This window comes from Pseudopipra pipra, chromosome 21 (assembly GCF_036250125.1).
Source record: "Pseudopipra pipra isolate bDixPip1 chromosome 21, bDixPip1.hap1, whole genome shotgun sequence".
Taxonomy (NCBI): Eukaryota; Metazoa; Chordata; class Aves; order Passeriformes; family Pipridae; genus Pseudopipra; species Pseudopipra pipra.
In genome coordinates, this window is record NC_087569.1 from 5,498,811 (window position 1) to 5,526,366 (window position 27,556).

The following is a 27,556-nucleotide window of genomic DNA, read 5'->3' on the forward strand; positions in this document are numbered from 1 at the left end:
TCCGGGCCGCCAGGGGCGGTGCTGCCCCGCCCGGCCCATGGCGGCCGCTCCGCCCGCCCGGCCCCGCGGGCAGTTGCCATAGCGCCGCCGCCGCCGAGCGCAGGGACCGGCACCGGGATCGGGATTGGGATCGGAACTGTCTGCCCCAGGCCCGGCCTGCCCCGGCCCGGCCCCGGCCCGCCGCCCGCCCGGGACGCGGCTCTGCGGGAGGCAGGTGAGGCGGTTGGGGCGCTGCCGGTGTTTGGGGGGGGGGGGGGGGTGTGGGGCGGTGAGGGGCTGTCAGGTTTGGGTGTGTGGGGGTGTGTGTGTGTGTGTGTGTGTGTTTGTTTGTGTTTGTGTGAGGCTTTGAGAGGACTGCCATGATCTGGGGGTTGGGGTTTGGGGAGGCTGCCAAGGTTTGGGGGTGTGGGGGGTAGTGGGGCAGTGAGGGGGCTGCCAGCGTGTGTGTAGGTGTGTGAGGGTTTATGGGGGCTGCCAGGGTTTGGGAGGGGGAATATGTATGTGAGGGTTTGGGGGGGCTGCCAGGGTTTGGGGGGGAATATGTATGTGAGGGTTTGGAGGGGCTGACAGGGTTTGGGGGGGAATATGTGTGTGAAAGTTTGGAGGAGCTGACAGGGTTTGGGGGGGAATATGTGTGTAAAGGTTGGGGGAGCTGCCAGGTTTGGGGCTGTGGGGCAGTGGAGGATTGTCAGGGTTTGGGAGTGTGGGGTAGGGAGGGTGCACAGGGCAAAGGGTAGGGCCATGAGGCAGTGGAGTTGCCCCTGGGGGTTATCCAGGGGCTGTGGGGTGAGGGAATGGCTCTGGATTGGGCTGTTGGCAAGTGTGGGGGGACATGGGGCAGGGGGGGCTGCCAGGACTTGGGGGGGCCATGAGGCAGGGGGAATGAGAATGCTCAAGCCTGGACAGGTGAGGAGGGCAGGGAGAGGCTGCAGCATGGGTTTAGTTTTGGGGAAAGGTTGTAGCACCTGGGTTTAGTTTTGGGGAAAGTTTGTAGTACCTGGGTTTAGTTTTGGGGAGATGGGGTAAAGGGGCTCCCTCACAGGGAGCGCTTCCAGGGTTTCCCTAACGAAGGCGAGTGGGACTCTGGTGCAGCCTCTTTTTTCTTGTTTAAAAAGTGGCATTGAGCAACTCGTCCCTTTTCTGAGTTGTGCTCCCAAGGGCACACCAAGAGGTGTTTAGTAGGTTGTTCTGCTCAAATCGTTATGAGAGCTGAGGAACTCTGGTTAAGCACCAGCCTTCTGTAGAGCTCTCTGTGTAAATTGTTGTCTCTTTGCATCTTAGCATGTCTAAGGTGTAATTTGGTGTCAAGGACCCAAGTTATTTTCTTCTCTGCTCACTTTTTGCTCAAAGCTGGGGGTGATACAGCAAAGTGAAAGCCAAGCAAGCCCTTCCTTTGCCACAGAGAGCAAAAGGAGTTCAGAAAATAAAAGTACTCGAGTGTCCTTCAGAGCAGTTTGTTCCTGTAAGCAGGTCAAGGTGTTTCCTGTGGGGAAAGTATTGACTCATCCTCCCATCGGTTTCTTACCAGTGTTTCAGTGAGTGCAGGTTAATAAAGGTCAGCTCTGCAGTGAGAACACACACATGGTCCTGTCTGAGCCTCCTCACATCAGGGACTTGACAAAAAGGCTGAGGATGGACAGTGTGATAAATAACCAGCTGCACTCCAGAGTTTCTCGTGTTTTCAGACACTGCAAGCACAGCCAGGTGTACTTAGGTACTGTAGAGCCAAGTTTAACACTGAGGGCAGATAGCAGTGGGTTAGTTTTATGGCTCTTTGATTAAGCTGTCCCCAGGGTAATGTTTAGTTGGGTGAGGCAGGAGGAGTTTATTTCTGTTTCGTTTGAGCTCACTTCCTGTTCTCTGACACGCAGCGAGTCCTCCGTGGGGAGCACGGGACGTGGTCTTGGGTCTGGAGAACTGTTTCACAGCAGTGGAGGGACTCGTGGTAGTTTTCTGTTCTTTCTAACCTGGTTATGGAATTGGTAGAGCACTTAATGGATCTACGAAAAGCTTTGCTGGCTCTTCATGCCATCAGGATGTGGAATGACAGGTGCATTCCAAGTTGGCATCTCATTGTGTTCACACTGTAGTGGGTTGCATTTCAAAACTCCGAAGCTCACATTTTAAGATAAATGATCATTTAGACATATATATGATTACATAAACAAAGACTTTTAACCCTTTGTCTTTTCACTGTGAGCTTGTTTTTCCAAGCTGAGGAGTGGAGCAGAAAGCTGTGAGCTTTAAATGTCTCTTACAAATTCCAGATCCTTGGATTTCCCTACCTCCACTCATCCAATACTGAATCTCCTTAACACATGTGTCGACAGTGATGGGGAGGGGGGTCTTGTAGTCATTCTTTGTAATCATAATTGCTTTTGGTGGCACAGTTAGGTTTAATGAACACACAATCACCTTGGGCTGTTGTGTTTCCCATTCTGGGCAGTTCTCTCTGGTGCTGGGAATCCTGGAGCAGAGTTACCCGTCTCCACCTGTGTCTGCAGATCCACTCAGCTGTAGCAACTGAACTTCTAATGAAAAGCTGATTGCCTTGACAGTGGTGTTCATGGCTTAATGCTTAATTGCTCAAGGTTTTGCTGAATTGGGTTAGTTTTAAAGCCATCATTTAAGTATTGTGTTTAATTGTTGAGTAGGAAATGTAGGCTGGCTTTCAGTCTTTCTCATTGGCAGGTACATGTGATTGGGCTCCTAAAATGAGACCTGAATGCAATACTCTGCAAGGAATAATATAGATGATTTTTTGGGGGGGTTGGTGCTCACTAGTTGTGTTTATGACTGAAATCTGCCTTCTTTTCTGCAGGTCTTCAGTTTTCTCTTTATTGTGGTTGACTTCAGTGTGGGTTTGTGTTGTTTTGTTTGCTTGTTTGTTTGTTGAATCGTGTAATTTTCACTTGCTGTTGTGCAACTTCCTACCAGGGTTTGTTGTTAATGACAGCTGAGATTGTAAACTCTTCAGTCAGGCTGGGGCATGATTTGAGCTGACCTCCTAGTTCTGTCTATAAAGGGTCATTAAGTCTGTGCTTTGGACTTTGAGCCTGGTGGAAGAGTGGAAGCAGATTTCCAGGGTCTGCTCTGGTGTTCCTGTATCTGTACCTGGCTCTGGCTTGCTGAGGGGGCAGTGGAGCTGGGCAGGCTGTGTCTGACCCAGGACTGCAGCTTTGTGTCCTCAAGTCTAGCCAGGTAAAATGCTCTCCTCACTGGGGTGTGCTGGTTTCATGTGATACATGCAGGAAAAAATTGTGCTTAATTACTGTTAGGCTGCTTTCCTGTCCCTGAGAGAAAAAATGTGTTTTCACAGGTATGTAAGTTATAGAATCTCTGAATGGACTGGGCTGGAAGGGACCTTAAAGATCACCCACCTCCTCTTTTCTAAACCCCCTGACCATTCCTGAGGGATACAGAGCCTGAGCCAAAGATAAGAAAATCAGGAAGTACCTTGAACCAAGTACTTGGTGCTTAATAAACATGTTGCAGGCAGGAGGATAATGAGATGCAGATAAGTGTGTGTTCACGTCCCTTTTTTGGACCCAGCTGTGTGTGACCTGCTGCTGAGCAGGGAAAAGAGGACCTGTGGGTGCCTGGCAGTCAAACTGAGGGAACTCAGTACTGCTCTCCGCTCTGAGCTCTGACTACAAGCATAGCCTGGCTTTAAATTACCTGGGTGTTGCTGTCAGGCTGGGCTGGGCTGGTTGCTTGAGTCTGGATTGAACTCTGGGGGCAGTGGTGCATCCAGTGAGGGCTGTGCTGCTGTTCCTTGCCTGTGCTTTGTGCTCTGCACTTCCACAGCCTCACCCCAGCCTGGCTCCTGCTCCCCTAATTCCAGTCATCAGCCTCGATAGCACCTGCCTGTGGCTCCCCATATCAAGCCTGTTTTCCTCCCCTTTAACTGTCATTACCAGAAGCCAGAAATTAGCAGTGTGAACTTCCATCAGCTGGCTCTGATGGAAGTGGAAATGCTTCACAGGGGAATAAGTGTCATCTCTGTTTCACAGGTGGGAGAATCCCAACACTGCTGAGCTGATGTCAGGACCAGGACTCCTCTGCATGCCAAGGCTTCTAACCCCCTGATGGTATGTGCCTCCAAAGCCAATGATTCAGTCTTCAGCAAGGTTGAAAAGTTATCACTTTCCTTAAGAAACCGAGAGTGTGACTGTCAGATCAAGAGTTCACATTTTGTGTTGGTTTTTCCCCTTCTTTCTCAGCCAGTTTCCCCAGAACTGAGGGGGCTCATTCTAACCTCTGAAAGGCCTTTTGGCTTGTTAAATTTATGTTCCCATGAGGGAATTTCTTTAAAAAGAATTGTTGTTTTCTGAGGTGCTGTTTATTCTTCTCAGAGTCTGTAAAATTTACAAATTCTTCCCGTTAATTGCTCTTGAGGTTTTCACTTTACTCCAAAATATTAATCAGGCTTTTTTCTCTTAATGCCCTCTGGCTCCTCTGCCAAACAGTCTTGGAATAGGAATTCCCACATTTTATTTCAGTGGAGACTAAAATATTAATGTAACATCAGCTTTTTTTTAATGCTGCCACATTTTTATTTAAATTCAGAAGGTTGTGGGATGTGCTTATAAGAATACACTTAAGCAGCACATGCTTTGAATCTTTTCGTTTAGGCTGATGGTAAGTGAGATTTTAAACAGGCAAATTTAAAATACTCTCCTTTGGGAGTAGCTTGTGTCATAGTAACCTCTGTTGCAAAAGGATAGTTCCTTTGGGCATCATATTGTGTATTTACACATGGATGATTTCAAATTGTAGTGTCACAAGTGGCACCGCTGAGTCCCCACACCACTCGGTGTGTGCACGAGCTTTTATTCCTTTGGCTTTTCCCCAAGTGAGCCAGAAAACCCAGGGAAGTCCAGACTGAAACTGGATGTGACACCACTTTTTGCTGATGTCAGAATCCCTTGCTCAGAGAGAAAGGACTGTTGGCATCTGTGCGTGGCTCCCTCGTGTCCTTCACCCCGAGCCTGGGGCTGGTGGAGTCGCTCAGGCGAGGAATTTCCCCAGCGCTGTGTTTGAGGACACTCTCCACCAGGTTGCATCATGTGTTGATAAGTTTCTTTCCATGGATGTGTTGGTGTTCCCTAGGCCTGTGCCTGAGCCATGGTTATTTGGGAAACTGCCCAGCAGTGCCATTCCTGGGCACGGAGGGTGATGAGCAGCAAGTTAATGTTCTGCTCTAGTTTGGTGTTAAAATAATCGTGGCTGGGCTGGAACCACAAGTGGTACTGCTGCTCTGAGGCACTGAGGAATTCCTGCTCCATGGGGTTGCCTTTGAATTTGTTTTATACATATCTTGAAAAGTAGCTTTGGTTCATCTGGTGGAATGGATTTCTTTGTAAACACTTGGATCTGTTAATCTGGAGGAGGAACAGGTTTTAAAAATGGCGAATTAATGGTTAAAAGAAGGGAAATGTTTCTCTGTTTAGATTAACAAAATAACTTTTCTTATTGAATCCTATATATGCCCAGGACTGTGGGCTAGCAGCAGAGAGGGATAAAATGTCAAACTTGATAGATTGTTGGAGCTGGTTTTTGGTAGTTAAACAATAATGAAGCTGTTGTGTGCTTGCAGGGAAACACTGAGCTCTGTGTGCAGACTTGGGCCTGGAGAAAGTTCCAATTGTTCCAGAGAAGGGCGAGTTCTAAAATGCAGCTTCTGTGGCTGGTGGCACAGCTGCCCAAATCCCTGCCTGTCTTGAGGCCCTTGCACAAGCATTGCAGAGTAGTTTGGAAACAGTTTATTTTTCGGATTCCAAATAAAGTGTGGGTTTCAAGGTCCCCTTTGACTGTATAATCAAAAAAGTCGAAATCGAAGCCGGTGTTTATGCAGGGAGTGATTCATGCTCTGGGAGCTCAGGGCACAGGTTTCTGCCAGTCAGAGGCTGATACCTTGCATAATTCATCCCTTCTGTTCCTGGGATGGAAAGGCTTATCAGTTGTTGCAGGGGATCCTTGGCAGCTTAGTCAGACCTTACTGTCGCTGTGCAAAGGGCTCTGGGGTAGGAGGAATAAGATCCTGTGTCTTATGCAGAAGAGAAACAAGAGGGAACCGAAGCAGGTATTTAATAAAAATAAAGCCCAGCACCTCAACCTCCTTTTTGACAAACTATTTCTCTCTGTTCCTGCTGGTTTTTTATACTTCATATTACCTGCTTCTGTGACTTGAAGACAATCACAGACAGGTTTTTGCCATGGAAGTACTGAAGTCAAGAATGTCATTGCGAGTGAAGGAAGGAATTCCTGAAAAGAATTGAAATATGTTGTTCAGCTCTCTGCTGGGCTTCAGGGGTGACTTGCAGTGCCTACAAGGTGTGCACAGAGAGTGCAGTTGGAATTCAAAGCACCAGTAAATGACGACTTGTGTATGGTAAAATAACACCCTTAAATACGAAATACTTGTGCCTGCCTTCAGGGACATCTTCGGTCTGCAAATGGCTGTGTCTGATGGTCCTGAATGGTGCTGATCCCATCTCTGAAGTCTGTGGGTGAAAACCTCTTTCAAGGTTCACAGTGTGTGTATTTTGGAGGTGACACACTGCACCTCTCACACAGTTTCACCGTTTTGGTTTGTCCCCCTCTCGCTGCGTTCAAGGCCGTTTTTGTATCACCACGTTTTCAGACAATGTGTTCAACTGCATATAATGAAGCCTTTTCATCCAAGGGAATGTAGGCCAAACCCCAGCCTGGTTCATGAAAGGCTTCACTTTGTCTGAGGGAAGTAAGATGATTGTTCTTGGAAAGAGGCCTTGTCTCTCTGTCAGTGCTGCTCTGCCCAAAGCCAAAGTTACTTGGTAAGACATTGTTCTGGAGGCCTGAGCTTGCTGTTTTACTTCTGGATGTGGCTCTTAATAACACCAGCCAAAGCTTTCATTGCTCTGGCAGGAATAACAGATGCAGGCTTGAAATTAAATCTGTGTTATGTGGTAGAATTTCCTAAAAATTCCCCTAATAAAAGCAAACGTGAAGAAAAGGGTATCAACTATTACTGTCTATTGTATACTTGCCTGATCAGCTTTAGTCCTTGATTATGGAGGAAACAGTTTATAAATATTTATTGAACTTTCTGAACTTGTGAGTACAAGGGAATTTTTACAGTCCACAACAGATTTGAAATCTAAAATCCTAGATGTTTCCCTAACCAGCAGTTTGATAACACGCTGCCTTCCTCAGACCTTATCTTGTCTCGAGTCCCAAGAACGTTTGTCTTTTTTGTTTTTTCTTTTTGTGGGTTTTGTTTTTTTTTTACAAGGCCACGTTTTTCAGTAACACTTTTTTTTTTTAGGTAAACCCAAGCTTTTTAAGCAATATTTTGTTCTGCGTGTTAAGCATATTTTTCACTGTGAACTGGGAAAGTTCAAAGTTCAAGCAAATCCAACAACAAAAAGCAAACCACCAAAAACCAAATGGGACTTGCATGTCTCTTGCACTTGTGTGAAATGTGAATTTGGCCTCAAAATCATCTTGTCTCATCCTTCTTTTATACATTATGTGTTTTCTTCTAATGTAAACTTGTTAGGATGCTCTGCAGAAGTGCAAGGAGGTCGTTCACTCTCAGCATTTCTTCCCAGAAGTTCCTCACTTCTGTGAGCTGTGGTAGTTCTCTGACAGTGCTTAATTCCATTACAAACACAGTCCTGCTTTAAAGAAATGAAATATTAACTTGATTCCATTCCCTGATGGGGCTTTATCTGCATTTTACTTACGGAAAACTGAAGCGGCCCAGATGCTCACAGATAGAAACTGAAACCAAAAGTCCTCACCCTCCATTGTCTCATATTATTTATCCCATTACTAATCTGAAAATAATTACCCAATGAGATTTCTTAAAATTCAGGTCTTTTTTTATTTAAAAATAGGAATATCTGGTATCTGATTTTGTTTGTGTAATCAAAAATGGGGCGGTTTCTGCTGAACTATTGAACTGAGACAAGTAGAGCTCAAAATAGAAGAAAGTTCATGTTGATGTTATCAGGTCAGTGGTGGAAAAGATTGTGTCATGGGGAACTTTTTGTCGTGCTGAAATGCCAGATAAGCCGTTGTTTGTTTGGGCTCTGAGGACAGAGGCGAAGATGTTTTGAGGTTTTATTAAAAACAATAAATTAACTTTGTTGTTAAAAGGCTGTGTGAAAGCACAAGGCAGCTCAGTATCTGTTCCCAACCTCCGTGACAGGTGGCCTGGCTTTATTCTTCCTGCCCCAACAGCAGGGTTTAGTCTAATGTGAAAACCTTGTCTGCCATTTTACAAAGCAAACAAACCCAGGATGGAAAGGAACGCTCCTCCCAGTTACGGAGGAGCGAGATGAAAACGTGCTGATGATGTCTGTGCGCCGCAAAGGTCGAGGAGAAAACCCAACCAACCGCAGGAGGTTTATTGGTTTGTAAGACCCAGTGGTTTGTATGGAGCACTGACTCATGGTGTCTGAATGCCTGGCCTTGCCAAAAGCCCTGCACTGAAATGTGCCCCCGAGCTGCCTGTGGGCCTGGGCCATATATGGGAAATGTCCTCTCCAGGACAAAGGTAGGGAATCCAGGAGAGGTGCAGGTCCCTGACCTGTCTGAAGCTTTCACTACCTCCTGTCCTCCCAGTCTTTTGTGAAAATATATTTTATACGGGTTGGATCCAGCAGTGATTCCATGTTCAGGGCTTTCTGTTTGATGCCATGGATTTAGCAGGATTAGGGGAGCGGTGCCATCAAAGGATGCCCGTCCGGCCTCTGCTGGCACTTCACACAGGTGCTGAAAAGGCTTGACAAGGAGTTTGAATGTTCTGCCATAATATATGTATAGAGACATGGCAGTAAAGGAGAACTACCTTTTTTTGGCTTTAATTCCAAGAGACAAATGTACATTTACTTGAGTGGTTGGTGCTGATAATGTAGGTGAGCTCCTGTGCCTGCTCTTGCAGAATCTCCTGGGGATCTGACCCCTCTACTCAGTAACCAAAAACACAGGACCAGATGGATGTTGGGCCTGTTCATGCTTAGGTTTGAATAAAGCCTGGATTTTAGGCTGCTTTATTTTGGGTTTCCTAGTCCTTAATATTCTGCAGAGGTTGAGGCTGGAAGGAGAGAAGCACGGCAGTCAAACAGGGGTGGTGGTAAAGGAACTGATTACAATCCTTCAGCCCTAGAAACAAACACTGTGGATGGTTGGAAATGGACATTTCCACAACATGTGCCCCGGGAATGCTGTAAGGAGCTCGTGCTGGTCCTGCTGGCAGACAGGGATGGTAAGGCTTGAACTTTCCCTCAGTGTTCCAGCTCTTCCCCAGGGCTGCTCGGAAGCAGTTCTGATTTCAAATGCTCCAGTGCTAAGTGGAGATTGGTACAAAGATAATATTTACAGAAATGCTTTAAGAGTGCAACTTCAAAGTGCCTCTCCAAGTTCCACCTGTACTAACTTCCTTCCCAAGAGGGTGGGGCATTTAAACTCAACCACAGATGAGGTGACTGGACCATAAATAAACTCACTTTCTTTTTTGCGATATCTTTTGTCGTCTCAGTAACAAAACGAGTCTTCAGGTTTATATTCAATATCCTGGACCTTTTTTTAACTCCTGACTAATTCAGAAGTATTTTCTGCAGTCTGGGAGAGCAGAGCTTCCCACACTGTTTCGGATGTGACGCGTGTGCTGGTCTTTGTACGTGTCTGCAGTTGCATTTTATTCTATTTCAGCACCTAGGTTTGGATTTGAATTCAGGTTAATTTGGAGTAGGCATAGCTGTGAAATGAGTCTGCAGTGTTTGTGCTTGTTATGATGTGCCTCAGTTACATACATCCAGATCTGTTTCAGTCCAGCCAAATAAAAATTATCTTTTTTCAGGCTCCAGTTAAATAGGTTAGAGGTTGCCTGCCAGTCTGCACAGAGCTGTGTTATATGCAGTCTTACTGCATGTGCACTTTTCCACTTGTATAAATTCCATGGGGTTTAGGTTGATTTTTTACTGACAGCTTCTGGAATAAAGGGGGGGAGAAGAGTAGGTTTTGCATGTGAGCAGTTTTGAAACTATATTTTAGTTTTGGGAGGGGGAAGATTTAGAAGCTTACTCTTTAAAAATAAACCTGAAGCTTGGCATGACAAGTAATTTATGGGATTTCCAACTGGTGTTGAAGTTTATCAGCAAACAGTTCTGGGTGTTGGAGAAACAGCGACAGCCCGGAGTCTTTAGACCATTAGTGCCAACTGTAATCCTAATTTCAGGGACAGTTCATGCAATTCTGGCTGATCCTGTCCCACCTCCAACCCAATCTCAGCTCTTGGATGAGTAACAGTGGAAGACTTCAGGCTGTGCTTGTAAACTGTCTCTATTTTAGGAACAGCTGCTGTAGAGGATTCCACTTCTCAGAATCCTGGTGCACCAGGTGGGACGAGGGTTTCTGTGCACATCACTGCAGTTTTCTGTGTCCCCACCTCTGCTGGTTGGGGACCAGGCTTGTTTTAAGCTTGAGGAGCTGTGTCTGGGATAATGCACCTCTTTCTTCTCCCTCCAACTACCTCCATATGCAGTTGCCATCAGAGGCCTCTGGGGCCAAGGATTTCAACAGCAATAGCTCGATCTCCTTTCATCTCAAGTGGGAACTGTAGTGATGTGATGAAAACACAGATTGACATAATTTCTCCAGCTCCCTGCATTCCCCCATTTAGGAGAAGAGTATCCTTAGAACCATCTGACAGTGGTGGAAGCTGAGGCGAGTCAAAGCTGTTCCCAGGATGTCCCTGGGTAAACTGTGGATCTGCTCCTCTTTGTTTGCAATACCCAAATGCTGAAGTCACTCAGTCTTCTGCAGCACAGCAGAAAATTATTTTCAGCAACTTTCTATTCTGGGCATTGTAAAATTTGCTGAGAGAGTGAGGTATTTGTAACGTTGAGAGGAGGAGGAGACTCCCTGAAAAGCTTCTGCTGTGCCTTTGGAGCCCCTTCCTGGCTTCCAGGTGGGCATGGACCCAGCAAACCTCCCCCAGCTATTGTCACATGATGTCACAGAATAGTGGTCTAGGTGGGTTTTGAGATGAAGTGTGGAGAGTACAGAATGACAGCTTTCCTAGATTAAAGCTGGGTAAGGAAGTTATTTAAATGTCCAGGTTTTCCTTGAGCAATTTATTGCTACATATTGCAATTATTGCAATTACAGTTTTAGCAGTGACCCGCTGCAACTAAATCCAAGAAGACCTGTGATGATGTGAATGAATAGAAAAGCAAATCCATTATGGCCCTTTTCCTCTCTAATAAAAAGGACTGGTTGAGTTGGTAGGTGATAGTCTAGGATTCCTGGACTGCTCCTTGCTAAAGTTTTCCTGGACAGCTTCCACTTTCACTGCCAGTTTTGAGTGTGGGACAAAGACAGATATACCCACACAAGATGCTGGAAGGGTGGGAATGGCAATAAAACTGAGTACTCTGGAATTTTACTTCTCCAGAGTTTCCTTTCTTCTCTTCCTGGCTTGGCTCATGCTGTATATCACAGCTTACTAATTTAGTCTTGCTGATGAATATCAAACTAGTGGGAAAGAGCACAGGGGCTTTTTGAATTTGAATTGTTTTTCAGCATAGCAGGAGAGTGGAATGGAGATAAGTCTATCTGAGGTCACAGCACATTCCTTGGAAAGAGGCATGGGACTAAGGAATCGAGACAGACTGGGTAAGATAAATAATTTTCTAAAACCAGTCACATGATTTCATTAATCAAGTTGTTTTGTGTTAACTTGCTGGAAGAATGTCACTTGCAAAGGCAGGAGGCTGTTGAATTTCCATTTTGGCAGATGTCTCCAGACCTAATTACAGTTTAAGAGCAAGAAGAGCTTTTTATCTAAATATTTTTCAATATATAAAACACAACTTCGGGTCCAAATAAACAGTTTATATTGAAATAATACTCACCCCAGGTACCCAGCTCCTTACAATACAGGATTTCCAAGCTTCTCACGTTAAAATGGGGAAAACTTGGAGTTACCTGTGCTGTGGGGAAGAGGGAAAGCAGGTGAGTGGTGAGTTTGCAGTTCAGGTGCAAGGCTGGGAGTCAAGTGAGAGAGTGTCTGTTTTGGAATCGGCTTCCTGGGAACTGCTCTGTGAATCACACAGCTTTACAGAACCATTCTCTCCATTGTCAGGGGGGAAGTGCAGCTCTCTAGTTTCAAAGAGGTGCTTGAAGCTGAGCTGCTTTGTGCTGGTGGGATTTCAGGTGCTTTCGCTGGAGATCTGTCTGGAAATCTGCTACCAAACAGAGCATCGAGTGTTGCTGGGAGGGAGCTTGCAAATTACTCAGAGCATGTTGATAAACACTGATACAGCTGCAGAATGTCCTTAGAACCGTTAAGAACTCTTATTTTTCCTCTCACCTAAGCAAATTCTCCAAGGGCTTACCTTGCAGATGGTTTAGTCAATGTAAACCAGGCTACAGCAGCATGAAAGGGTCTCTGTGTGCACGATGGTTTGCTCTGTGCCACGTAACTGGGCAGTTTTATTGGTGCTTCCCTCAGCTCAGCAGCAATTCCAGGCGTTTCACCGAGTGTGGCTGTGCCCGAGCTGCTGTGGCCCCGTTCCAGCTCTTCCCTGCTCCCTCTGCTCCCTGCCCCAGTGGGCTGCCCTGTTTACTTTCTGCTCCGTGGTAAATGGATGTCACTTCCTTCATTAAAATGCTGGGGCACAGCCAGATTCCCGTGCTCCGGAGCCGCAGCGCACCCAGCGAGGGCACAGCCACCCAGCCCAGCTGTGTGCCACGCTCCTGGAGCCGGCTCCTGGCTCCACGCCTTGGGACCTGCTGGGTCTGCCGAGATTCCTGACCCCCAGAGTCTGTTGGAGGCGTCTCTGAGGTGTGGAAGGGGGTCTGAGGATGGATTATTACTGGAGGGCACAGGCTGCACTTCCAGCCTGGCACTCTGTGCATCCAGCAGGGAAGGTGTAGCCGGCACGTGGACATGGAGTGCCGGTGTCTGGCCGTCGGAAGCAGCCGGTGGACGTGAGTGTGTGGGGGCTGTTCCAGGGCAGCCCTGATGTGCCCAGCAGCACAGGCACTCCTGGATGCACAGAATCCTCAGCGAGGAGCCACAGGAACCCTGGACACCCCGTGGTGACTGTGCTCAGTGTGGACTGAGCTGGACACTCTGCCTGCACAGCTGGGCACGTTCTCACCCAGAAGGCTTTAGACTCACATCAAAGTTGCTGATCAGACTGGTGAGCAATCGTGCATTTGTCTTTGTAAGGATTATTGCTGTTGTATGCTTGGGTGGTTAGAGATGGGAAGTGTCTGCAGACATTTGGAAGGCACAGAACAAAATGGAAAAATGTCTCCTCCTTCCAGCCCCGAATCTCTGTGTCTCTCCCCCCTGCATACCCCTGTTTCTAGCTGGGATACAGTGCTGATGTTTAATTGCTCATTTTTTTTCAAGGTGTGCATGCTGTCACCTTGGGCACAGGTGAACTACTGCCTTTACTCATATACACATTTTATTCCATCCCTACATAAAAATCTCATGTGCTCAATCCAGTTGTTATATCCAGCAAGTGACATGCACATACTTTGGGACAGACAGCCAGGGCTGGTCCCATCTCTTCCTTTTCTCATGCTCTGTAGTGCTTGAGACACCACGTTGTGCTCAGACTGGCAGCTCCTTCCCTTGTCCTTCCTGTGAATGGCTCATTTGCTGACTTTTCCAGCTGTCCCAACATATGGTTGCTCCCATTTATCATAATTCAGGTCTCTGTGCCTGGGACACAGGCTGATAAAAATAATGCTTCATGCATAAATGGCTTTTGAGCAGATTATTCTATAGCTCTGTTATCAAGTAAAAACTAATTTTTGACCAAGCTAGGTTATTAGTGAAACTAATTTTAGCAAGGGATTTCTTATCAGTGCAGGTTTACTGGAAAAAAAAGTAGTAAATTGTAACAAGAGCAACTGTCCAATGCCACTAATGAGGTGGTTAACTCATGAAATACTTCAACCATTTCAGAACAGCGTTCATGAAAATGAGATCTGATTGATTTTGCATGGATTAATAATGACAATAGTACTTTTAAAAGTGCATTATGGATACACGAATATTTTAAAGCCACACTGCCTTTTTCTGGGAACAGTGTAATCCCAGTTTGGGTGTGTTGCCTTGAAAGTGGTGTCTTACCAATGAACGTGGCTTTGCTGTTGTGGGGCCACACAGTGGATGCCAGGCTGGACAGGTGTTGTTGTGGAACATCTATAGTTGATCACAGCAGGTTCTGAAGGCAGTAAGGAGGTAGCAAGGAGGATGGTCTGTTGATGAATGAGGTGGAAAGAGGAGCTTGATGGCTCAGGGAGCTGATGGAAAAGCAGCTCATTGTGGTGAGCAGAGTCTTCTCTAAATTAGGAGGTGTGAGGCAGCTCTTGCATCTCCCTCCCTTTTTGGCACCCTGCTCCATGTGCAGGAGCCTCAAGGGTCATCAGCCCTGCTGTTCCAGCGGTTAAAGGCCTCTCAGGAGCAGAAGTACTTGTTCCTGTGGCTTCTCCTCATGTGGGAGTAAAATCAGCTGCTTCTGGGAGCTCAGTTCCTTTTGATCCCTTAAGTGTCTCATTGGTGCTACTGCATTCCAGCTGCTGAATTCCTGATGGTCAGGAAAAGAAGCCAGACCCGGTCCTCCAGAGCTTTATTATACAGAGCTGAAAGCTCACTGATTCCAAGATGTTCCTTTTGCTTGTTCTACTCCCTTGTTGTTTGTACCCTTAGGAAAACAAAGGGAAGTTCTATATTCAAACATAAACCACAGTTTCCCTCTGCAGCCACAGCCTACCCTTTGATAAAATCCAAATAACATGTGTAATAACTGCTGTGTGTAGGCAGTGGTCTCTGATACTCCAGCTAGCAAGGTTATGGCAGTAATACTGCACATGTAGTGAGAACCTGAGTTCAAACACTTTTTTTAATGAAGATGGAAAGCACAAGAATCCAGGCCTGCATTAGGAACCCTGTCTTCAGCTGTGTATGGGAGGAAAACTTTGACATCACTGGTATTGCCTCCAGAATTAAATCATGCTTGCAAATTTATACAGAACTCATGGTGTTGTATAGAATGTGTTAATGAACAGGTGATGAAATGAATGTCATCCTTCTCTTTAAATGCAGTGCAGAGAGTAATGGCATCCACAGCTTCATACTGGAAAAATAAATAAATAAAATTTAAAAAGCAGTCCAGCAGAGCACGAGGGAGTGCTGGCACTGCTTTGCTCACAGAACATGGCAAGCAACTCCCTGCCAATATTTATTAGATTTCTTCTGGCCTCTCAGAGCAGCTCAAGAAAGGAGATAAAACAGTCCCCCTTCCCAAGGTGATGATTGCCATGTGGGTGGATGTGTTTGCAAGTCCGGGATAGACTCTTTGATCTTGTGTCTCCACCCTTGATGAAACTCCTTCTCCCTTTGCTCTGGCAGATGCTCCGAGTGCAACACGCAGTTAGGATTTAGGGCAGGTAGGTTTGGGCTGCCAGAAGTCACTGTTGGGTGACTTCCAGTTTGCCAAACCCACACTGGGGTCCGTGGGTGGCACAGTTGTTTCTGTGGCTCCCATTAGCCTGTCTGAGCATCTTGTCCAGGAATAATGCTGGGATCAGGAGTGCCTGTCGTGTTAGTCCTGCCAGTAAGTCAACAACATCTTTTATTCAAGATATTCCTTGAGGATTCCTGAAATCCATGATGTCATTAACATTTCCAAGCTGTCACGCTGATATTAGTCAGGTTACTGGAAGTATTTACTCAGCCCTTTCCACTGGGCATTTCTGTGTCACCTCAGTGTGGCTGTGGAGTCCTTGGGTGCAGAAGAGGTGTTGATCTGCAGAGCACAGACAGGCTTTGCACAGGGCAGGGCTTTCCAGTTCTGGCCCTCAGACTCTGCCACATCTGTAGCAAGGACCCAGGGAAATGAGCAGTTCCTGGATGGTGCTCACCAGGTACCTCTGAATGGGTAAGAAAATAAATCGGGGAGTAATTTGGCTGTGGAGTTACCAAGGAAACTGCCATCCTGACATTTCATTGTGAAATTCTGCTTGCCAAGTGCTCTCCCAGTGGCAGGGCTTGTTTCCTCAGGTCTGAAGCTGATCCTGTACAGAACAAAGGAAAAATCCCTTTTGGAGCAGCTGCTGAGTCTTACCTGTATTTCTTGTTGTTGAACAGGTGTGCCCTCCTTCAAGAAAGGAGATACCTTTGGAAAAATGTTCCAGATCAGAGGACAGTCCTGGTTATTAGTTGTTTGTGGACATTTCCCTTCCATGCTCCTGAGGTTGAGCAGGATTAAGGTTCTTCTACAGCAGTGTCTGAGCCTTTCTATCAGCCTTTTACTTTGCTGGCAGTCACAGAGCTACAACCCCAGCTGAATGCTGAGCTCTGTCTTGCTTTATCCCAGTTTGTTCGCTGCCTTGTGTTTTTCTTCCCAATGTTTGACATGTTGCAATGTTCCAGAGTGAATTAGTAGGCTGTCTTCTTTTAGGAAAACAGTTTTTGGGGGCAGGCAGTAGCATTTGTGTATTCTGTTATCGTGGGTGGCCTTCAGCTTGCAGGGGTCCTTGAAACAGGAAGGGAGCTTAACTTTGGACACAGTTTTCCACTGCTGGGGAGGTTGTGAAGGTTTGTTTGGCTGTGCAGCTCTAATGTTGTTTAGATTTGCAATTCCCAGGAACAAATTAAACCTCCGAAGAGCATAATTTAAACTAGAATTTCCGTATTTTTGCAGTATAAAGGCTGTGTTAACTCCTCAGTGGCACTGAGAGCTTGAAAATTAATGTGCAGAGAGAAAAAGGGTAATTGTTGCTTTTATCTATGCCATCTAAAGTACGTGTTTGATTGCAGTGCAGAGCTGATACACATGAGTGATAGGTTATTCCCTCCATGTGTTTATTGGGATCTGGTTGCCAGCCTAAGTGCACTTTACACTATTTATTGAGATCTGCTTGCCAGTCTGAGTGCAGTTTGCAGTGCAGGATGTGCACATCAGTTACACCAGGAATGTATCCTGTCGGGAACGGGGAGATTTCCACTGAAACGTTGCAATGTGCTGATCCTGCAGGGAGGGCTCTGGGGCTCTGAGCTCACACTGTGGGGTTTGAAAGGCTGTGTCTGGGACAGCAGGAACTCTGACCAGCCAAATTCAGCGAGATGTTTGAAAGGATTAAAGATGCCACTAAAGCTGCAGATACTGGAACAGCACCAGACTGCAAAAGCTTCCCAATTCGACTACATCAGCCCAAAAGATTTAACACTGCTTAAAAAAAAAAAGAAAAAGAACAGAACAGTGTGTTTGGTATATTATGGCAAATAACCTTTAGGATTCATACCAGCCCTGTTCCCTTGGGAATCTGGAGTTTCACAGTGGCAATACTGACAGAGGGGAAAGGAGTGAATTGGCTGTGTGGCTTAGAGATGTTTGATTTCCAGAAGTTTATAAAACTGAGCAGCTGTCAGTGATGGACCTGATTTTTAAGACTCAGAAGAAACATAGTCCAGGAACTCCTGTGTGAGAGCAGAAATGCAGAGGAGGCAATTTGTATTCTGCCTACCCATAAGCGATGACACATGGTGTGTGCTCCAGAAACTGAATGCCCAGATGAATTCAGATTTCTTTGTAAACTCCCAAAAGCAAGTTTATAGCAGTGTATTTTTGAAATACTGCTGCATAGGTGGTCCTGGGAGACTTCAAAACTGAGCCTTTTGGCTGGACTGTTAGGATTTTAGGTAAGTGTACATGTGTGTTTATATGTATGTGTGTGTGTGTGTATATATAATTTGACTTGAAAAAAAATAAATGAGTGATTGTGTGTCTCAGATACAGTTGTTTTCCCAGGCAAGTTACTGGAAGCCAGTATTTGATTTTTCTTACATTACTGGTATTGACTCGCTGTGTGATGATTTAGCCTCGTGATGCTGTAAATTCAGCTGAGAACAGCACTATGTGAGATCAGTGGCTCCATTGCCCTTGCTTTAATTTTATCTTTTTAGATATTGTAGCTGTAAATCTGTAGAGGGATTTAGGATGAAGCTGAAGAATAGCCATCCATAATTTTATTTAACTGCTCTATGCCACGTAATTCCAGCTTCTATGTTCTTTTCCTGATGCACAAATCCCAGGTATTGCAGTTTATGTGAAACAGAGACAGCCTGTTACAGCAAACTCAGAATCTCCTACAGCCAAGTGGAACGTAAAATTTATCTTATCTTCACATGAAATTCTAGTAATAACTGTCCTGGACTGTATTTGTGCCTTCCCACCGAAGGCACATCGTGCTGGACTGGGCGTGTGGGTTTTGCAGAGGAAGGATCATCATTAACTAAGACACTGTTAGCAATGAACGATGGTGGGCAGCGTGACTGCAGTTCAGCCCGTGTCCCGTGTCACTCCTAACCTGTTTTTCCCCTCGCAGTTACTATGTGGGCGAGCTGCTGTAACTGGTTCTGTCTGGACGGCTCAGCCGAGGAGATGCAGCCGCAGCCGCCGCCAGCCCGAGCCCAGGCCTATTCCAACCCCGGCTACAGCTCCTTCCCCTCGCCCACGGCTCCCGAGCAGAGCTGCAAAGCCTGCGGGCTGCACTTCGACAGCTCGGCCAGCAAGGTGAGTGCTGGCAGTGTTCAGCTGCTTCCCCGAAGCGCTCGGGGAGGAACCAACCTCGTTAGAGGCCTCTGCTTTGAGGACATTCCACGTGGGAAAAGACTTCTGGGTCTTCAGTCATTCTTTCACAATTAGGCATCCTTAATGCGACTGGAAATGCTTAACCTTCTGTAGGCTTGGCTTTGCCGGGCCTGAAAGAAGAAAGGCAAGATGCTGATAATCACTTAAAGGAGCATTAGCTTAAACGTGATTTATTGTTGTTTAAAAACACTAATGTCCTTTAAAAAAGAAATACCTTGTTCTAGCAAGAACTTTAGTAATGTTTTTGCTTTCATCTGCTCCAGCTAAAAAGCCAGGGAAGTTTATTGTGGGTGTGTGTAGAATTGCTGAAGCAAAAAAAAAAAAAAACCACAAAAAACCAACCCCAAATTTATATTATCTTGTTTGTGAACTCCATTTGTGAGTATATAGATGCCAAAATAATTGCTGCCACGAGACTTTTAGTTCGACAGCAAATCCTGCCTGGATTTGCATTGTTTGGGCGTGGTGGGTCCTGTAATGCTGCTTGAAAATGTTTTAGGGAGGAAAGTTGTTCTGCATCCCCATTCTGTGGATCTGCAGCATGTTACTGAACTTAAGAATGTGAGAATGCACAACTAATACTGAATTTTGGCCAAAGCCCTTTTAGATTAGATGGGGAAAGTTCATAACCTGGTTTTCCTTGCACCTTTTTATTCATGCACGAGGATACATGTGGGAAATGGGAAGACTTGGCAGGGCTGTTGCTTTCCTCTCCCAGAACAGGGATGTTGATGCATTTTTGCACTGAGAAGTGTTGTTGCTCCAGAAATCACTGGAAATTCAAACTTTGGTAATATACTAGGGGGGTTGGACATACATGGTGATACATTTGGGGTATTGTAGGTATGCTTAGACTTTTCCTGGTGCTGGGGCAGCTGGAATGGTGCTGTCCCTGCACAGCACTCTGTAGTGTTGTGTTCAGCATTGCCCTCATTGATGTGATGCATCCTCACAAATAGGGGGAAGAGTTATCCTGGATCCAGTGCCTGCTGTTCTGCATTACAGCAGTGAAAGCTTGAATGTTGGCACTTGGTGTTCTCCTTCACATGGAGAAGAGCCAAGGGAGCCAGAGCCCCATCCTGGTGTCTCTGGGAGATGGGCTGTCAGAGCAAACACCCAGGAGCAGCTTCCATCCTGGACATGGCCTGACCTTTTAGGAGCAGGCTTTAATTTATAACAACACTTTAATCATTCTGAAGAGCCTCCCATCACTGCCCTTGTAGTCAGAGTTCAGCAAATACATCAAACCTGTAAAAGCTGCTTGAAGCTGAGCTGTGCCCCACACGTGCCTGTTTGAACACTTGGTGCTCAGATACAGGCTGGGGAGTGTTTCTGTCTGCAGATGAAGCCTAGTGCTGAACTGATAAGCCACAGACACGCCTGGCTTTATTTTGACTTCTCCAATGCATCATTTGATAACCAAGGCAGGCTGTCACTACTGTTGATGGCCTGCAAGGAACACTTTGGATAACACAGCCCTTGTGCTGGGCTTGCTTACGTGACACCTAAAGATGGGAGTGCTCCAGCAGGGCTTTTCTGGCTGGAAGGTCCTTGGCAATGCAGAGGTTCCCTTTGGAGCAGGTTTGGCAATCTACAAGGCGTGGGGAGGCTTCCCCCTGCCAGAGAAAAGTGGGGTTGTTTGGGGTTTTTGGGGTATTTTGTGGGGGTTTTATTGCCGAGGGTTTTTTAATTTTGTTTAGGGTTTTTTCATCTCAGTTCTTCTGATTTCTGCCAGAACTGATTTCTGCCCCCCCAGATGGGCAGTTGAGAGAGGGCAAGTTGTCAATGAGGTTATTTTCCACTTCTCTGCCTTTGTGAAGTGTTTGTTCCCCTGCCCTAGACACACAAACAGATCCTGTCTCTGCCCTGAAAACTTCTCCAGAAACAGGATTGCTCCTGCAATCACAGGGTCAGAATAAATTACATATCAATGGCTTTTATGATGACCAAGCTAAGGAAAGCTTCTCCAAACTGGTTGTTTTGTGGGAATTGCCCTTCCTGCCTTGCTCTGTGATTGATGGAAGTCACTTTTCCTTGGCAGGCCCCCAAACAGGCTTCTTGAGATGAGGTTTCAAGTTTGCATGACCAGAGATTCTCTCTGTGGTAGAAATTTTCATGTCTTAAAGTGCTTGGGCAGGAAATGGGGATTCTTTCCATTAACTGTCACTGTAAGTGTATTCCAGGGTCTAAATGAGAGGCCTGTTGGTGTTAATTGTAAGGGTGTGTGGGGAGCCAGGGGGCTGCCAGGGGATCACAAGGAGCTTTTGTAAGCAAGCAGGGTATTTACACCCTGTAAAACACGAGAAACATCTGCTCTCTTTGAACTGTGTAGTTAGAGATGTTCTTGAATCACTAGAACCTATTATAAAACAATTTTTTTTTTTTGTCCTTGAGTTTGTATTTGTTGCTTCTCCAACTCCTCGTGTGTTCTTTTCCTTGCACAAAGGAAGGAGCAGGATGCCAGGATTTCATAGGGGTGCTTGGCTTCTCTGAGACTCTGAATCACCTTCTTTAACCAGCACTGAAACCACTTCTTTCTTCCCTCAGGGCTTTTTAAAAGGCACGTAATGTGGCTGTTCTGCTGCTATTCCTATTGGAAAATGTAGAATTTGCCTTTCCAAAGTGTTGAACAGTCAAGTTTCTGCAGAAGTCAACACGGACTGTGAGTGCTTGGAACTTCTGAAAATCGAGCCCTGAGTGACAAGATCAGAACAGTATCAAATATAAACATTAAAGAACAGAATTTAATCTGTAAAGTTTTTAAATGTCTGGGGCCTAATATTTCCAAAACTTCCAACACTTTCTGTCTAGCACTAACTGGCACACAGTGGGTGTAGTATTTTCAAAATAAGCTATTTTTGTTGTTTAAATAAACGCTGAGTTCTTTGATGTCTGTCAGACACTGTAAGCTTTGCTGTTCCCTTTCCCTCTTATGGTGAAAGAAAGATTCATTTAGTGATTGCAGCAAATTGGAGGGGGGAAAAAAGGGGGTTGGGGAGGGAGGTCATTTATAGCAAGTATTACATTTATGAAAGAGAGAAATGTTTTTTTAAGTAGTTCCCTCCAATGCTGGAGCTTTCTAAATGCAACAGAGCAATATGCACAAATAGCTGGAATCCACGTGCAAGACAGAGATTCCCTTAGAGAGATGTCCTGATTTCCTCTGGCTCAAACTGAGTGAGCAGGTGTGGAAAACTCCTGCCATTGGAGGGAACTGACTGGGAATGTAACACTCCCTTCTGGGGAAATGGGATGTGAGTGGGGCTTCTCCAGGAGCCATGAGAAAGGCAGAGATCTGCTCAGGGATCCTTTTCCTCATTTAGGAACACGGGGAACAGACTTGGCACTTTTCCCCAAATCCCAAGGATTTGGTTGTGCTTTCACAGAGGCTGCTGCTCCCTTTGGCTCCCGGACGGGAGGTCACCGTGCCCCGCTGGCACAGGACGGGTTTGATTCCTTTCCCCTCTCTTTACCAGCACATCTGCTTGGACTGTAAGAAGAATTTTTGCACGTCCTGCTCCAACCAGCCCGAGGGGGGGCCCCTGCTCTGCCACCTCTGCCAGCGCTTCCGAGCCACGGCCTTCCAGCGGGAAGAGCTGATCAAGATGAAGGTGAAGGACCTGCGAGACTACTTGGCCCTCCACGAGATCTCCACAGAGTTTTGTCGTGAAAAGGAGGACCTGGTGTTTCTGATCCTTGGCCAGCAGCCTGTAATTAGCCAGGAGGATCAGATAAGAACAAACACATTTAATACCAGAGCCTCTGGACAGCAAGACTCTGTGAGTCACCCCCCAGCCAGCCTGTCCTCTTCTACCTCACTCGAGGAGTCTTCGGTGTCTACAGAGCCCATCTCAAGTTCAGTAGCTCAGGAGCACCAACAGGTACAGTCTCTGGCCAGAACCATCCTTTGCAAACTCGTTCATCTCTGGTTTTGGATTAACTCCTAAGATGTTGCCTGTGGTTTTGCTGTGTAAAGCTGTGACTTGCTGTCACTAATTTTGATGTGCCGTTCATTAGTGGATTTTAATTTGGTGGGCAGTGCTGAGTATGTCAAGCATTCACTCTCAGAGCAACAGCACTGGTTTGGGATGGGTTTTCTCTGGTCCACACTTGCATTGCCACAAAGATGCTCCTGTGGCTGGTCCTTTGGGGCTGAGAACTCCTGACAACCGTATGCAGGTGTAATGAAATGGTTGATATTGTTCTTTAATTCCTGTGCCACACAGCAGGCACAGTCTAGAGCACTTTGGGAGCTGGAACTGATGAGAAAGATAGAGATAGGAAGTGGGTGAGGTTTTTGGTGTCTCCTGCACTCAGATCAATAGGAAACAAACCAAACAAACCCTGAGTCTGTCACCAAGTCTTCGGTTTATGATGAACCTGCAGTTCTGACAAACCTCGTCAGGGGCATTTGAGCTTAATTATTTTTTATTGACCTTGCTTTGTTTGTCTTTCTGCTTTCTGCTGTGGGAAGTTTACTCAGTGTTTGACATCTGCTCCTTGTCCTATTACAAAGTTAATAGGTGTATTTAGTTCCCTGAAAATGTGTGTACCTTCTGCTTCCTCAGCAGATAAGTCTAGTTCAAAGGAGGAGCTTTCCTGGGAGAACGTTTTTTTACAAATCATTAAAAGGCATTTTAATTCCCTGGTTTTCTGGATATTGCCATTCCAGTTTTTACCAGCTCTGTTTTCCCTGACTGCCCTGTGATACATTTCAGCTTCTTGTCTCTACTTGCATGACATCCTGCTGCAGCTCGGGCTCTTTGATGGTTATTGTTCCTCTTGTGCTCTGTAAATATTAACAAGTCCCCACCTGGATAAGTAGGATGGTAACATTACAGTCTCTTTGTCAGTAGGAAACCAGAGGGGAAGGGTGGCTGCTGAGGCTGAGTCAGATACAATTACACTGCTCATTTTATGGAGAGCCCAGAGCACCTGCTCAGCTTTTTTCCTCCAGCTCTGTTGCTGCTGGTCCTTCACTCAGAGTCTCCTGTTTGCCCACTCCAGAACCCACCTGAGGAGGGGTTTGTCTGGTTACTGTGAAGATCTGGAGACTCTGAGCTGTGAGGGTTGTACAGAGCCTTGCACTGAGAGCTCATGTACTGCCAGAGCTCTGACATCACATCAGTGTGACACTCAGGGAAGGATTGCATATATACACATATATATATTATATATATATCCACATGTATAAATTTGGTCTCCTCCTGATCCAGCCTCACAAGAGCATCATGTGGGATTTTACTGCACAGGTTCTGTACTGAGGCTTTAAAGGTTCAGAAGCTGCACTTCAGTTTCAGGAAGTTTTGTTTGTGTGAGTGCTGCACTGGGAACACTCTGTGAGCGTGCTTGGCTTGTACCTTGTGCTGCACTTGTCCTTCCAGTGGCCAGGGATTGCAGGGACACTGCACTGGAGCTGATTTCCCTCCGGACACCCACAGACACACCGTTGGTGAAACCTTTATCTCCTCTTGCAGGCAAATGGTCACGTGCCTCCCAGCCCAGTCGGTGTGACAGCAGTTGAGGATGCAGCAGAGGAAGCACCAGCAGAGGAGGAGACACAGGTTTGTGTGTCCTGGAACTGGATGACAAGGAATACCGGGTTTCCTAGGCTGTATTTGCTACCCCAGAGATGAGTGGCTGAACAGTAACTGAGACTGACCACTGGCAGACCCAACCAACCCCCTCCTGTGGCAGCACCTTGTCCTGCACGTAGAGAAGGAACTGGTGTCACTTGGACACTGATAATAGAAATTATTTCTGTCTTAAGACTCGTGTTTCTGACGGAGGAATTCAGAGTAACCAGTTATATTCATCCAAACACGAATTCCTGCTCGTGCAGATATTGAAAGTTGATTCAAATCGTGGGTTCAGGTGTTGAGGACAAGAATCATTGCACCTTTGTTTCCCTTCCAGTCTACTGACTCTGAAGATAACCTGGTGCTGGGGAGGAAGGCTTCCCTCTCCGACCTGAGGAGCGTCGGGGACATCAACGCGCTCTCCGTGCGGCAGCTGAAGGAAATCCTCGCCCGCAACTTCGTCACCTACAAAGGCTGCTGTGAAAAGTGGGAGCTGATGGAGAGGGTGACCCGTCTCTACAGAGAGAGAGACCCTCAGCATCTAGGTGAGAAACTTAGCCAGTGTGTGCCTGTTTTCCAGGTTTGCCCTTTTTTGTAACAGTTATAGAAGGAAATAGAGCTTAATATTTCTGTTTCGTGCAAGTGAGGAGGGAGATTTACACACAGCAGAGTGAAAGTAGCTGAACTCTGCTCACCACTACTCGTAGTTATTTGAGGAGAGCCTCCTGGTAGCTTTGGACAGTCACTGCCCTGTGGCAGCAACATGAGAGCTGTGCACCCTTCACCTCAGATGGTGTGTGGCTGTGGCAGATCCCACTGGGCACTGCCTTAGCTGCTGTGTGCCTGGGCTGAGCTCTTCCCTCTGGACTCATGGTAACTGGGGAAGTGATCAGGGAAATGCCCTGCCCAGGCAGGAAACCACCACCAGAAAGCAGCTGGGAAATTCAGAGCATGAGCTCAGGACAGGCTGCACAGCTGGGGTTTGACTCTGTCTTATGTCAAGAGCATTCCTGCTGCACACGCTGGGCCTGCTCAGGGAGAGGTGAGGGGATAGAGGGGCACAGAGAATGCACCTGGCTGGACTTTCAGGTGCCAGTTTGCACTTCCAGGGCATTACTTAAAAACCACAGACCTGTACATTATTTACAAGAGAAACTTTTTTTAACACTGATTTCATAGGTTTGTGCTGTCCACACTACTGTTGTTTCCTTTAACACATCTCTTTAAGCATTGTCCTCTATAAATGATACAAGATTTAAGACACCTGCTTTCGGTTTATATTCTTGTATCTTGTGCTTTTGATAGAGTTTATCCTTCTCTCTTAATCACAGTTGCCTCTGTGTGTGTCCCAGCAATCCTGGTGCTTGTGTAACACCAAAGAAACTGGCACCAGGGGCTGCTGCAGGTGCAGCACTAGGGAGCCAAACTCTGCACACATTCCAGGGCTGTCTTAAACATGTCTTGAGACATGCCTTTGGAGTGCTGCTTATCTCTGGGAAGCCTTAAGTGTTGTGTAAGCTCAGGATAGGAGAAAGTTTTTTGCCAGCTGTTAAACCTGTCGTGTTTAGAGCCCAGCCTGAGCCTCTCGTGGGGATCAGCAGAAAGCAGTTTTGGGTTTAGCAACTCCCTCAGGGCTTTCAGCCCCTGCCTGGTAATGTTGCTGTCCCAGCTGGTTCTCACCAAATCACTTTCTCTTCTTCTGTTGCAGTTTCTGACACGGACGATCAAACTGGTAAGTGATATCCCTAATCCTGGATTTGTTTAGGTGGGAAGAACCCTCTGGGATCAAGTCCAACTGTTTCCCCAGACTGACCATGTCCCCAAGTGCCACATCCACGTGGCTTTTAAATCCCCCCAGGGTTATTTCTTCCACCACTGCCCTGAGCAGCCTCTTCCAGTGCTTGACAACCCTTTTGGGACAGAAATTTTTCCCAGTATCCAATCTAAACCTCCCCTGGCACAACTTGAGGCCATTTCCTCTTCTCCTGTCGGTTACTTGGGAAGAGAGACCCACGTTGCTTCACTGGCCTCATTGCTGAGAATCTCAGTGGTGTTTGTTTTCATCACACACAAATTACTGTGGAAAAGCCAAAACTTCTGATGGAGCAGATACAGACACAAGGGGGGTTCTTCTGCAGCCCTTCCATGTGCAGGAGTCCATTAGGGAACCCTTCAGCAGAGCCCACTGGGCTCACACAAACCCAGCCCACCTCCCTTTGTGTCACCAACCCGTGGTCTCCTGTCCCCTCAGGTGGTGCTGGGCAGCCCAGCGCCGAGGACAACCTGTGCAGGATCTGCATGGATGCTCCCATTGACTGTGTCCTGCTGGAATGTGGGCACATGGTGACGTGCACCAAGTGCGGGAAGCGGATGAGCGAGTGCCCCATCTGCCGGCAGTACGTCATCAGGGCCGTGCACGTCTTCAGGACATAGCCGGGGGCAGGGCTGGCCATGCCCTGAAGCCTCCTCTGCCGGGAGAGGAACGGTCCACATCCTACAGATAGTTACAAACAGACCCCGCTGGAAGGGAGGGAAGGAGGAAGCCTTGGGGAAAACTGTCCTGCTCGAGCCACGCCCGACTCTGCTCTTCCCACCATCGTGCTTTACACCACAGTGCCTGCCCTCCCTGGAGCTCAGTGCCAGCAACCATGAACCACCCACAGCCCAGGATGACTCGATCCTCTCTGCTGAGGACAGATGGATGCTCAGCTTCCCACCACAAAGATCAGCTCCAGAGGCTTTGTATTTTCCTCTGAATAATAAAAGTGAACTGGGGTCTCAAAAAGTGTCCTTTGTTTTGCTGCTCAGGCTCCACCCAGCAACAACTTGGTTTTCAAAGATTAAAATGTCACTGTGCTTGTTAATTTTATTTTTAATTTAATGTAAAACCATGTTATGCTTGCAGGACAGGCAGACTGCCTCCGCTTTCCCTAATTCCAGCCTAGTGCAATTGTGGAAAAACGTATCATTTTATGTGAAGGTTGCCTTTGTATTACTGAGAACTGTTGGGAGGGAGGCTCTGTGAGCATCCAGCCTGGCCCTGTGTGGTGGTTTTTGTTTGTGCCACGGGGAGGGAGGTGTCTGGTTTGATTGTTGTTGACTCCTTTGACTCCACAGACTTCCCAGCACAAACTGAACTGCCTTCACTTGCTGAAGGAGCTACAAATCCAAGGCTTTGAGTCTTCCCGAGGGTTTAGTGAGGGAACCACTCAGCTGGAGAGCAGTGAGGACTCCAGTGCTACACAATCATTATTTAAGTACAGGTGACTTTTTCTTTTCAGAAGGGAATCATGGAAGAAAGCCATG

At 46.6% G+C, this 27,556-nt stretch overlaps 1 protein-coding gene across 3 annotated transcripts; it reads left to right on the forward strand.

The window, feature by feature from the left end:
- RFFL (ring finger and FYVE like domain containing E3 ubiquitin protein ligase) lies at positions 1–27,035 on the forward strand. 3 transcript variants are annotated; one of them, XM_064677844.1, is made up of 9 exons: positions 1–214; positions 4,014–4,091; positions 11,575–11,667; positions 18,406–18,593; positions 22,148–22,552; positions 24,149–24,235; positions 24,588–24,795; positions 25,959–25,982; positions 26,502–27,035. In XM_064677844.1, the coding sequence occupies exons 3-9, from the start codon at positions 11,592–11,594 to the stop codon at positions 26,681–26,683; spliced, it is 1,170 nt and encodes a 389-aa protein (XP_064533914.1). In that variant the 5' UTR covers positions 1–214; positions 4,014–4,091; positions 11,575–11,591; the 3' UTR covers positions 26,684–27,035. The 3 variants fall into 3 exon arrangements, with proteins under 3 accessions (XP_064533914.1, XP_064533916.1, XP_064533917.1); XM_064677846.1 differs by lacking the exon at positions 11,575–11,667 and having other exon boundaries at positions 2–214; XM_064677847.1 differs by lacking the exons at positions 1–214; positions 4,014–4,091; positions 11,575–11,667 and adding an exon at positions 13,060–13,199.
- The last annotated feature ends 521 nt before the right edge of the window (positions 27,036–27,556 follow it).